The sequence below is a fragment of the Phodopus roborovskii genome, unplaced genomic scaffold, assembly GCF_943737965.1.
Source record: "Phodopus roborovskii unplaced genomic scaffold, PHOROB, whole genome shotgun sequence".
Taxonomy (NCBI): domain Eukaryota; kingdom Metazoa; phylum Chordata; class Mammalia; order Rodentia; family Cricetidae; genus Phodopus; species Phodopus roborovskii.
The window spans coordinates 4729524-4742379 of NW_026126558.1; the positions used below are offsets into that span (position 1 = coordinate 4729524).

Sequence of the window (12856 nt, forward strand, 5' to 3'; positions counted from 1 at the left end):
ACAGTGGGGATGTGGGGGGGGGGGGAAGAGGAGCTGTTTTCCACCCTGTTCCTTGCTATTTGTGGAGTGAGGGGACTGGGCTGCTAGACTGGGGACAGCGTGAGCTGCTCTATCCGTGTGTAGCAATGACTTTAGTCTGGTCTAACACAGTCTCCCTCCCGCCAGCAAGTGCTGGCACCTCAACAATTCTTAAGAAGCAAAGGAGAATCTTAGACAAATTTCTCTTGGGTTCCCGGAGGACGACCAAAAGGTGGCATTTGTAGGCTGTGTGGCCCTACAAGATGCTGGTCCATTCACAAAAACAAAGGCCACCCAGTGGTGAAGCAGGCTGGGGAGGAAGGGCCAGCATCCAAGGCTTTGGTGCCTGGTGGGCGGGCAGTAAGGGGGCCAGCAGCAAGATGGCAGGACTCCAGGGCAGCAAGCTGGCAGGGCAGCAAGCTGGCTGGGCATGTAGACTACAAGAGGAAGGGCTGGAACAGGCAGAGGACACAAACACAGGTTCCAGGCCCACCCTGCAAATCCCTAGCTCTATGGAGTTTCTCGAGCCCCGCCTCTTGCTGGTAGCAGTGCTGGAGGCTCAGTCCAGCCGGTCAGTGGCAGAGGCCCCTCTGCTTCCATCTGCAGGAATGGCACACATTCCCCTAGCTCTGGGAGAGACAGGAATGGGATAACAGGGTGGTGGGTGGGGCTGGTGTTTCTGCCAGGGAAGCAGGGCCGGTCCCTTCTGTGAGGTTATTAATGCTATTAATGTCACTGATGACCATAGGACAGCAGTGGTCAGGAGCCTAGCCAGACAGAACGAGCCAGCAGGTAGAGCAATCACAGCTGACACCTACCACCCTTGAGGTCAGCAGAGGCACCCACATACTGGAAGTTGTCCATGTTAATGACATCAATAATGGGGGATACAACCCGGGTCCTGTCCTGAGCAGGGACAAAGGAAGGAAAGAATACTTGTTATGACCCCAGCAAAGCAAAAGCCACCATCATCCCAAGAGGCCTTCCCATTAGATATCACTGTCGCAAGATGGGTAGGGGTGGTGGCATGAGAGGGGACAGCTGATTCCTGGACACTTCTGCTAAAGGACACTTATCTCAGCTAAAGGTCCAGGCTATGCAGTGGCCCTGAGACAACTCCTAAATTTCAACCTTGGGTAGACTTCAGTGTCACACGAGCTCAGCTCAGCCACCCTCTGCCTGCCACCCTCTCATGGGCTGCAACCAGTGTAGCTCAGGAATGAACTCATGGCTGAAGTGCCCAGGACACAAAGCCAGGAACAATTTCTGGGTGCAGATGGCAAAAGAGGTGGCGGTCATCATCTCCACGGCAACTGACTGGAGTTTTCAGAGCCTAACTCAACTTCAAGACGCGCCTACCTTCCACAGACCCCTTTTCTCATGCCACTCTGCTAAGACCAAACACAAGGCTTCTGACCTCCTCAGACCTTCAAACTCAGCTCTGCCTCACACTGACAGTTCATAAAAGAGAGGGCGTGTGGTCCCCGAGTTACAGAGGATATTGTTAGCTGAAGAAACACTAGAAAGAAGTTCAGCAACAGGATTGGCAGAGCTTGGCACACGAAGCCCCACCCTGCCTGCTTGCAGGTAAACGGGAAATAGCTTTGGCCCATGGAAAACAGAGCAGCAGTCCGTGTTGTCACCGTGTTGTCATCAGGCTGGCCCTGGAGGGCTGAGTGTCATTCCGCTGAGAAGACATTACAAGGACCCATCATCTTGGCCCACTCCCTTCTCAGCTATGGGGGGAGAGACGGGACTGTGACATCCCCTGTGAGCTGGCAACCCCACGAATCTCTGACACTGAGGGCAGCTAGCCCAAGCTCTGCTTTCTAGTGTGATGGCCTCACAGAGTAAGAAGCTGTGGGGTTGGGACACTAGGATAGGTTGTCTCACACGGATGGGTGTGTAAGACAGGACACAGCTAAGGGATCAGTGGAGCCCACAAGGCAACCCCACCACCCATGAGGTTCTGGATGTTACTCAAGTCCCCTGAAACCCAGTTTCCTCACTTATAAGATGAGAAGAAAGCACCTAGTGTGCCACCTGAGCCCAGTGAAGGGCAGAGATAGGGCTTCCAGCAGCTTCTGGTCGCTTAGTATTTTGTGACTTGTTGCCTCTTGCTACTTGTGCTATGTGGCAGGCCGAATGTGCTCTTTCTCGGTATCCTTTCATTACATTTGCTTCACTGCCCCCAGCAGGAAAGAAAGTCAATAAGACAAGAATGCGGCAAGAAAAATAACACTAGGCTAAACACAGTACCAGTGATGTTGCTTCCAGAAGGCAGAATGTGCCCGAGTGTGGCCAAAGATCACCTGACAAACCCACCAAGGGCACTGTGGTAACCAGTTTGCTTCTCCTGGTAGGCCTGGGACAGGTGGGTAGCCTGTCCTTACCAGAGTCAAGGACTATTACTGCAGCCACCCCAGTCCTCTCCCCAGACATCCCCCCAGATGGCATTCCTACCAACGGACAGCCCTGCTGGCCACGTATATTCCTGTATATGAGCAGGGAAGGTACTTCCCTGTGATTGGCCAATTCTTCTTCCCAGGCTCCTGCCAGCTTCAGAGAACCTGTCTTCCTTGGGCAAAGTGACTGTTCTGTATCAACGGGACACCGTGAAATAATGTGCAGGGCATCAACATCCTTCCTAGTGTCAAGAAAACCCAGAGCCAGTATGTGCAGCACACTCTTTGTGTGACCGAGGCTCACCTCAGCAACCCGCTCCAGCAGCGGTTCCAGCCATCGCTCGTTACACTCACAGTGACTGTCTAGGAAGGTCAGGACCTTGGCCTGGGCAGCATCGGCACCTCGGACTCGAGATCGCATCAGACCTGTGAAGATAAGTTCAAAGTGCATGAGCGGGAAGAGTTCAACCTGACAGCCTTCCTGGCATGGCCAGAAGCACCAATGCCCTGTCCCAGAAGAGCTGCACATCAGCTGTGGGTGTGACAGCACTGCTCTGCAGTCATTGGGACAGATACCCAGCAGGACTTCCAATAGCTCATCAGATGATGGGAAAGACCTTTCCTAAGGCTACTGTCCCCAAGCAAGGCCTTCAAATAATGGAAGTTGCCCTTGGCAAAATATCCAATGTATGATTTGAAAGCATTTTGCTGTCATGACATTCTACACCTGGATTGGATGACTCTTCATGATGAGTAAGGACAAGTGCTTTAAGTTCCTTTTTACACTAGCAAAATGGATTTTATTAATCTTATTACAGTGGTTGGAATAGGAATAGTTCCCACAGACTTGTATGTTGGAATGTTTGGCCCATAGTGAGTAGCACTATTAGGTGGTGTGGCCTTGTTGGAGTAGGCGTGGCCTTGTTGGTGGAAGGTGAGCTTTGAGGTTTCTATATGCTCAAGCTATACCCAGTGTGGACTATAGTCCCCTTCTGCTGCTTGCTGATCCAGATGTAGAACTATTAGTTCCTTCTCCAGCACTGTGTCTGCCATGTCCTGCCATGATGATAATGAACTAAACCTATAAAACTATAAGCCAGCCCCAATTAAATACTTTCCTTTTTTAAGAATTGCAGTGGCCATGTTGCCTCTTCACAGCAACACTAAGACATTAACTGCATGTTACATCAGGGAAAAGATAAGACTTCCAACTCCAAGCCACATGACCTCACTCAGGTAATGGCTCTAACCGGGAAGCTAAACACACGTAGAAACTGTTTGAAAGGGCTTCCGAGAAGTCACTCAGGGAAGAAACTTGAGGGGACTCAATGTTTGAAAGTGGGAATTGTAGAGTGAGACCCAGGTCCACAGGGGCTTGTCCTCACTTCTCTAAGTCCCATCCCACCTGCTAAAGGGCAGCCCTTCCAGCTTGAGAAGTCAGGGAACCAAGTGCAGGACTGCAAGAGTGGCTGGAAAGGAAAACAAGAAAGGCCCCAAATCTGGTGATAAGCCACTAAAATCTATGGCCAACTCCTCGCTTTGATAGCCACAGAAGCAGAGTATCTTGAGAACAGAGTAGCCAAGGGCTTAGCTGCTCTCTCCAATGGACACAGGGTTTTGGAATTTGGACCTTGCCAAGTAAACAAAGTTAGGAAAACACCTCTGCCCTCTACAGAAATTACAAAAGGATCACATTTAGAATGCAATGGGTTTGTGAATAAGGGATCTACCCAAAATGCACTTGTCTGAACAAAAAGTACAGAAAAGCACCTACATTATGTGTAAGCCTAAGGTCTTCAGCCAGGGTATGACTTGGGTATTAAGCTCACCCGCACCCCAGAAATGATCACATGTTGAAGCCTTGGTCCCCAGCTGTGGTGAGAGGTGAGTGGGCTGTAAGGCTGCCAGCCTTATCAGTGACCAATCCATGGATGTCAAACTCACCATGTGGCACTATGGGAAATGGAGATGGTGGGAAGTAGGTGGGGCCTAAGTAGATGGGGCCTAGCTGGAGGAAATGGGTCACTAGAAGGATACAAATGTCTTCCCAGACGATATCTCTTTCTGACTGCCATGAGGTAAAAACCCTGCTCTACTACAGTCTTCTACACTGTGGTGCTGACCTGACCTCAGGCCCAAATGACAGGATCAAGTGACAAGGGTTGAAAGACTGAAGCTATGAGCCAAAATAACCCTTTTCTGCCTTTAAGCTTCTTTTTCTGGGTATTTGTTTCAGAAGTGAAAAGCACAGCTGGTGATTACGCTTCCCTGAATATCAAAGGCTAATATTCTTTGGAGAAAAGTGAAATGACTCAGAATACCTCCAATACATCATTCAGAACATCCATCATACAGTGAAACATTAGTAGGCAAGAGAAGGAATAAGAGAATGTGGACCACACTCAAGGGGGAAAAAACAAGCCTCAATTGAAAGTCACCCTGAGATGACTCAGATGTTGGAATTCAAAGACGAGGATTTAAAAATGGCTATTACTATGTTCAAGAACTCATGGGAAATGATGGCTTTAATGAGTGAACAGGTAGGAAATCTCAGAAGAGAAATTGAAACTGTAAGAAGAGTTAAACGGGTATTCCAAAAATGAAATTATCTCCAATGAAAATCTCACTGAATGATCTTCAAGGCAGAAGAGAGCTGGCAGGAGGACCAGGGAACTTGAAGACAGTCAACAGAAATAGATCACCCAGGAAATTGGAGACAAAAATATGAGGAACAAAAGGCTTAAGTGACTATGAGAGATATGAAGTAGTTACATTCAGCCGGAGTTGATGAATGACACCAGATCGCACCTGAGGATGTGATGGCCAATCGTTTTCTAAATCTGTGGAAAATATCAACTTACATATTCCAAAGGATTCTGACAAACCTGCAGTAGGATACATATAAAGAAAACGAGGGCTAGGTGCATCAAATCTGACTGCAGAGACACAAATAAAGACTCAGGAGGGCAGCAGGTGCCAAGGACCTATCATATGCAAGGAATGACTATGTATTATGACAATTTGTGAAAGAAAAACATTTGGAAAAACGGCTCAGTGGTTAAAAGCATTCTCTGTTCTTTCAGAAGATGGGTTCAGTTCTCGGAACCCATGTCAGGTAGATTTCAATCATGTGTAACTCCAGTTCTAGGGAATTTGGTGTCCTCTTCTGGCCTCTCAAGGTACATGGGGGTGCGCGCGCGCATGCACACATGCACACATTCACACACACACACACACACATACACGGTGGGGGGGGGAAAAAAGAAAATGACACAGAGAGAACCTGCAACAACACTTTAAGGAGCTGAAACAGAAACTCACAGTCAAGTCAGAACTCTTAGCTGAGAAAACTCCCTTTAATAATAAAGGAGAAAGATTCTTCAGAGAAGCTGATGGGAGAGTCCTGAAAGGAACTGTCTGGGCTGCATGGACAGAGTGTAAACATATAGAAGGCAGCAGCAAACTTGGGGCAGAGCCTCATAGTTCACCTCTATACTTTTTAATATCTTTAAACAGTAACGGAGAGATTTCTCACACTGCATTATGGGATTTACAACTTACTAGAAGAGAGATGGCAGCAATGGTACTTAGAACAGGACAGGAGAGGAGGGAGACGGGGCTCTCAGGGCTTATGGACAGTGGTACCAACCCTAAGCTGCTAATTAACTGTCATTTGTGCTATGACTCATATGTGGGGCTTGAGATCCATGCACACACACAGCTTTCTCATGCACCTGAGCTCCATGTGCTTTTCTGCTCAGCTGTCACTCATGCTGCTGGTCTACACAGGTCATGATCTGGCTCCCCACAGTCCCAGAAATGGCAAAAAGGTGTGGCTCTTATCAGGGAAGAACCTTAGCTAAAATAACGCAAGGGCTAATTAGATACGCTGTTCTGAGTGGACCGAAGCACTCTGGCTAGCTAAGGTATTTTACCAGTTACTTTCTTCCCTTACCCTCCCTACTCTTCCCACTTCTTTTCTGACCCTTTGTCGACCTCCCTTTTTAGGTAAGAGTTATTTGGAGAAGAACTGGGGGATCAGACACTCTGTGGTTGACTTGAGATTGTCTGTGTGATATGGGCTGGCGACCTTGGGTTTGGCCACACTGATTTGAGTCCAGTGAGCCTTCTGTTGCTTGCCTCTGTGCCTTCCTCATGAGATTCATTTTTACCTAGGTTATTCTTTGGCCCCAACCAAAGACTGTTCTTCTCTACAGAGCCTCATTTCCTTTGTGTCTGCTGAGTGAGCATCTTCTGACTGATGTCACTGTGCACTAAGCCCTCCATATACTTACTAATGTGCTGCCCTGCAATTTCAAGCTGTATTATAGTTTCACATTCATATTTATTTCCAAAATTAAAATGCAAGCACCCCAAGGGCAGGAATAATAGCTTTCACTTACTTATCCTTGTGCCCTCCAATGTCTAGCAGCATAGAGCACATATTGAATGTTTAACAAGTGCTTTTTTTTTTTTTTTTTTTTTTTTAAGATTCTGGGGGCTGGAGAGATGATTCAGTGGTTAAGTACACTTGCTGTTCTTCCAGAGGATCTGAGTTTGGTTTCTAGCACCCACATCAGGCAGCTCCCAGCTTTCTGTAACTCCAGCTCCTGGGGATCTGATGCCTTCTTCTAGTCTCCATGGGCACCAGTACACATGTGACATGTACAGACACAGACACACACACAGACACACACACACACACACACTTTAAAAATTAAAGAAAAAAGTCCTTGCTGGGCTGGATAGTTGGCTCAGCAGTTAAAAGCATTGACTGTTTTTCCAGAGGACCTGGGTTTGATTTACAGTACCCACATAGTAGCTCACAACTGTCTGTAAGTCTAGCTCCAGGGGATCTGACACCCTCTTCTGGCCTCTGCAGGCACTAACTAAGCTCACATGTGGTACACAGACAAACATGTAGGAAAAACATCCATACACATAAAATTAGGGAGAAAAAAAAATCCTTGTAAGAATACCTTCCTGCCTTGCCTGTAGCGGCACATGGGGACCTGGAAGTTTGTACTGATTAGGGATATGAATGCCACCCCTGGGTCCATGTCAGTCTTGTACAGTAGACTGGCAAAATGCTATCACCCTGACTGCTGGAAACTGAAAGAGGGCTAGCCCAAAACAGTCCCACACCTGAGTCACCCCAAGAAGTTTCCAGACCCTGCAGTGGGAAGGCAGACTTTCCATAACTGCCCACACAGATGAGACTGACAGCTGGTGAAGGGCTGGCATTTGCAAAATCACATCAACATGAAATGACAGCTCTCTGTCTCCTTCAGCAGGTTCTCCTTCAGCAGGCTGTCAAACTTGAATCACATGCCTGGAACACAGAGACACTGGACTCCTCATGGCTAAGCCTTAATGCTTTTTCTAAACCTCTGCTGTCAAGGGACTGATGGGACTTGTCTGGCTGTGAGTGAAAGACAGTAGCTAATTTCCCCAATGTGTATATAGAAATGTGGTTTGAAAATTTGGCCTTACATATAAACAATTCCAATTAGTTACGCTGTGACTTTTCTTCTTGCATCTGCTGGGACAGGGCTACTGGGTGGCTCTGGTGGAGGGAGAGAAACAGACAGCTGCTGCTCCCTGAATTAGTTACACTGGGCCAGGACAGGCGGGAACTGGGATCCCTGAAGAAGCTGTGTCTGTGTACAAAGCCCTGCAGACTGCCTGACTGACCAGAACTTCATGGGATGTTCCAATGTTGCAGATTACAAGCCAAAATTATCTTGGCCCCTCTTGTTTTTATTAAATTTTAATTTTATGTGCATGGGCAGTTAGTTTTGTCTTCATGAACGTATGTTTATATGTCTGTGTACCATATGCCTACCACCTGAATAGGATGTTGGATCCCCTCAAACTGGCAGTTACAGACAGCTGTGAGCTGCCATGTGGATGCTGGGACTTGAACCCAGGTCCTTTGGAAGAGCAGAAGACTTGGGTTCTTAACTGTGGAGCCATCTCTCCAGCCCCACCGGTCTGTCTGCTCAGCACCAAGGTCACTAAGCGTCTCGGTGACTGCAGATTTTCAGCAGGTCATGACCTACCAACCTCAAAGCCAAGAATGGTCCCTCTGTTCTGCTGTCATCTGTCCAATTAACGTCCCCACCATACACTTTGTAAGTGCACCGACTTATGACTTTAAGCTCATGACATTCTTCCACAGTAGATGTCATTCAGAACACTCTGACTCCCTTTGGAGCAACGGTGGTGGACAGCACTGACAAAGGAGTCTCGTGTCACCCTGACACGACTTAAGAGTCACCATGGAAACTCCGTTGGGTGTGTCTGAGGTCAAAAGTAGGTGGCTCCATTCCACGGGCTGGGTCCTGGCTATGTAAGGAGAAAGTGGGCTGAGCATGAGTGCTCACTTCTTTCTGTCTGTTTGCTGTGGGACCACAGTGACGAGCTGCCACACATTCTAGCCACCAGGATGGACTGCATCCCTTGGAACTAGGAGCCAAAACAAACCATAACCAAAACATACCATCTCAAAAGTGGCACAAGAAAGGGACTTTCTTACCTTCTCGTCGGTCGTTTCTGAGGACCCTCACTTTCTCGATTTTTCCCAACAGTGCCCCGTCCTCAGCTAAGGAGAGAAAAGAGGCAGGGAATGGTGACCCCCAAGTCTACACAGGGTTCTGAGCTGGAAGGCCACATACTCGGTCACCTTTTCCCTGGGGCCTCTGGAGGACATTTCTTCCCTGCCCCACGTACCTGCTGCACTCCATACTGTATTAGGTCACTCCTCCCAGACACCCCAAACCAGGAAGGCTGATGCCAGAGGTGAGGCTATGAAACTCACGGTCATTGCTGTAGTCATCCACCAGGATTATCTCCTTGATGAGGTGCGGTGGACTCCTCTTAAGGACACTGAGAACAGAAAGAAGGACAGAGCCTTGTAAAGATGGAGCTCTGCTTACAGCCACCTCTGTCTTGTGGCCCCCAGCCTTGGCTAGAGAGGCCAGTAGCTACTCCATGCCCTACATTTGGCAGCTGGATGACCTCATCAGCAGCTCCTGCTGTCTGTGCCTGAGATGCAGCTGTCATTAGGTACCCCACCCTTCCTGTGAGGTGCTGGAGCTATCTGTTGGTCTCACCTGACCACTGTCCGCAGCAACGCTGACCTGGCTTCATTGTGAAATGTGATCACCACACTGGTGGCTGGCAGGTCCACCCGCCACTGCTTCCGCTGACACCTGAGGGAAAAGAAAGGCTATCCTGTGAACAAAGGACATAACCGGCAGGGATCACCCCCGACTGACAAGCAGAGTGGGCTGCCAAGACCAAAGACTGTGTTAGCCCGTCCGCTGTGGGAGGTTCTGCATAGATGGGGCACATGGAAGCAGAAGGTACAAGCAGATTCAACAGACAAGGGAGCTCTACACGCTGTATGAACCCAGAGCAGGTCTCTAACATGTCAAACATGTGTTCCAAAGCAGTGAAATCCTCCCATATTCAGGCAGACATCCCTGCCACGCGCCTGCCTGCCTCAGTTCTCAGCAGTTATTTCTGGGGAACGGGTGCCGTTGTTTTTTCCCTCACCTTGTGCTCTGCCTGTGACAGGCATGTACTGCTTGGGTGACAGGCTCTCACGGTAACAACCCACTGACTGCTGTCCTTCACACTGCCTGCCAAGTCTCCTCCAAGTAACCTGGTGACTGTGCTCACGGAACAGGACTGGCAGGTGGGCAGACGCATTAGGATGACCTCAAGCACAAGGGCTAAGGACCTAGGCCTGCAAAGATGCCAGGTGGCATAGGACCTCTTCATTTGACTCTGTGATGCCTCACATGTGAGTCACTGAAGGCCAATCTTAAAGACACACCTCTTCTGGGGCTTGGCTGACATGTTCAAGTGTTACAAGGTCAAATACCCAGCACAATAGGACCCAGCTCAGCAGAAGCCATGTGAGGACTCCTTCCAGGCCAGTCTGGGGGTGCCAGCACAGAGCAGTGTCCCTGAGTCTCCACACAGTCCTCTGGGGTGCTTGTCGAGCCCCAGGAAACTGTCAACTGTGTCTGAGTGCAGCCAGAGTCCTAAGTCGCCAATGGTGATGCCACTGACTCCAGACTGAGGGAGCCCAGTAGTGCAGCAGGGCGAGAGGGGGTGCTGAACTGAGGAAGGAACTATGAACCCCAAGGGGATCCAGTCCCTGCCCCAGGCCCAGGTTCCCCCATGCAGAGCCTCCCATGGCCCCACACACTGAAGACTCAGTTTACCTGGCAGCTTCATCATCAGTTCCAATGAGTATCTATCTAGAGTGGAAATAAGCAGGAGAAGATGATGGACTTTGGAAGAACCCTGGAGCTCAGTCATGACTCAACATTCAACCGCTGAGCAATGAGGTGGATGCTAGAGTAGCAGCTGCTGACACCAACAGAGACGTTGAGAGGGCAAGCACCAGGACATATGTGCTCCCCCAGGACTGACAAAATCAGCTCAGACCCACAGATTTTGAGCATAAGCAAGACAAGCAGTGCAATTACAAAGCAATTAGGCTAGGATTGCAGAAGGGGTATCTTTGGTTAATTTTAGTAATTATAGTAAGTTCCTTTTAATTAATCACAAAAAAAATGTGTAACAGTTATTTGGGGGGCTCGGGGAATGAATTCTATAGTTACTATCATGAGTCTACACACGAACAAGCAAATAGCTTAATGCTATATTAAAGATCTGCAAAGCTTCAACTGTAAACAAACTACCAAATGATGTCACTGTCAAGAAGCTAACCTGTAATGCTACAGGAGGGAGGGCTCACTGCTTTGAGGCCCATCACCTTCTGCAGCCAGGCCTTCACTTAGACCAGCAGGAATGACTGAGCCAGCAGATCTGGGTTGAGAGACTCAGTGGGGCTTACAGGCCTGGGTGGGAATTTGAGAAACATGGGGTGGCATTTTTCATCCTTAAACTGCTGGATTCTGGGCCCATCCAATCATGCCCTATTCTCTCATTTTCCTTTTCTCTGCAGGAAGCTCATCTTCCAGGAGCCTTTGGAAGTCTCCTGGGGCTCTGGAAGCATCTTCTGGAACAAGCTGGGCTGCTGCTTCACACCATTTTATTAAAACTCCTCTACATATTCATAAGGCATCAAGCGCTCAGTCTTGGCAATCATGAGGCTTCAGCGGGATCCCATCTTAAGGTAGAGGAGTAACAAGTAGAAACTGAAGATCTCACACCCCATGGGTTGGAGTGTGTGCACGAATCCAGATAAGCCTCACACTCAACCAAGATGGGGCCCCAGGGGAATCTCTTTAAAAAGGAAAGCTATGAATTTTGCATTTAGAGTCTTCTTGGCCCCACTGGCCAGTCCTTGATGCTCCAGAGGCAATGGGAAGCAGGGTGGCAGCTGTTAGGAGGCAGCTGTAGGGTGCTTCCTCCCCAGCCATGCGGGACTGAGTAGTTGACAGCAAGAGGAGGCTGCAGCTGGGCTCTCCTTTCCCAGAGCCACACCATTAGAAGCCCACTCTGGGCCTTCACTCACTTGAGGCTCCAAAGACTTGGTATGACATAGTCATTCTGGAAGCTTCCTGTCCATTAAAATGACAACTTGACAAACCAGACACATAAAGAGAAAATACACACACACACACACACACACACACACACACACACACACACACACACACACCACATACACACTAGAACAACACTAAAGAGCTTCAGCAGGTTATATTTATATATATATTCATAAATAGTAACAATAATAATTAAAGAGAAAGGGGCCAATAATTTGAGAAGGCTGGGGGAAAACCACATAAATGCAGTATACATACAGGAATTTAAAAAGTAAAATTAAAAGATTTTTAAAGACCCATAGTTTAGCTAGAAAGAGGTCTAGAAGTAGCCTTCTTCTCCAGGACATGACTCTCACCTTTGCAAATACTGGGTCTTTGCCCCTCTGCTTTACTTTTTCTAACAGCAAATCAAAGCTACAGCTGACTCTTAGGGACAGACTGATGCTACATTCACAGACTGAATGATCCTAAATACTGTTGGGTCATTTGTAAAGATCAATACAAGTCACTGTGACCAGACCTTGATACGGTGGCCTAACTGACCCTGGAACTGTTCATGGGTATCACCGGGGTGAGGCTGAGGATACATAGCGAGAAACTGACCAGAACATGTCACATGCCTAAGATGAGGGTCCAGTTCTGGCTACAATAAGGTCACCAGGGTGATGAGGGCCCTTGGGTATCTTGGCAGGCAACCTCACCACGTGTCACAAGACATTTGTAATGTAGTTCATTGGCCAATGTAGAGGCAATAACAAGCATGAAGGCCTTCACTCTGTAGTCATGTCTTAACAGTCTGCAATGCTGCCATTTGGGTCAGAATTTTCAAATGAAATGGCAGGATAATAGTTATTCTCCTTTCACATCCCTTTCCCCCTCAACTCCCACTGTCAGGGAGAG

The 12856-nt window shown here is 48.3% G+C and overlaps 1 protein-coding gene across 1 annotated transcript in view; it reads right to left on the minus strand.

Moving 5' to 3' along the window:
- Galnt2 (polypeptide N-acetylgalactosaminyltransferase 2) overlaps positions 1–12856 on the minus strand; it is a 124424-nt gene that overhangs the window by 16284 nt on the left and 95284 nt on the right. Inside the window, exons 4-8 of the mRNA XM_051201836.1 lie at positions 9539–9637; positions 9244–9311; positions 8962–9027; positions 2728–2849; positions 837–924 (exon numbers count right to left, since the gene is read on the minus strand). Of these exons, the coding sequence (XP_051057793.1) occupies positions 837–924; positions 2728–2849; positions 8962–9027; positions 9244–9311; positions 9539–9637 (443 nt within the window). The remainder of the gene's footprint in view (positions 1–836; positions 925–2727; positions 2850–8961; positions 9028–9243; positions 9312–9538; positions 9638–12856) is intronic.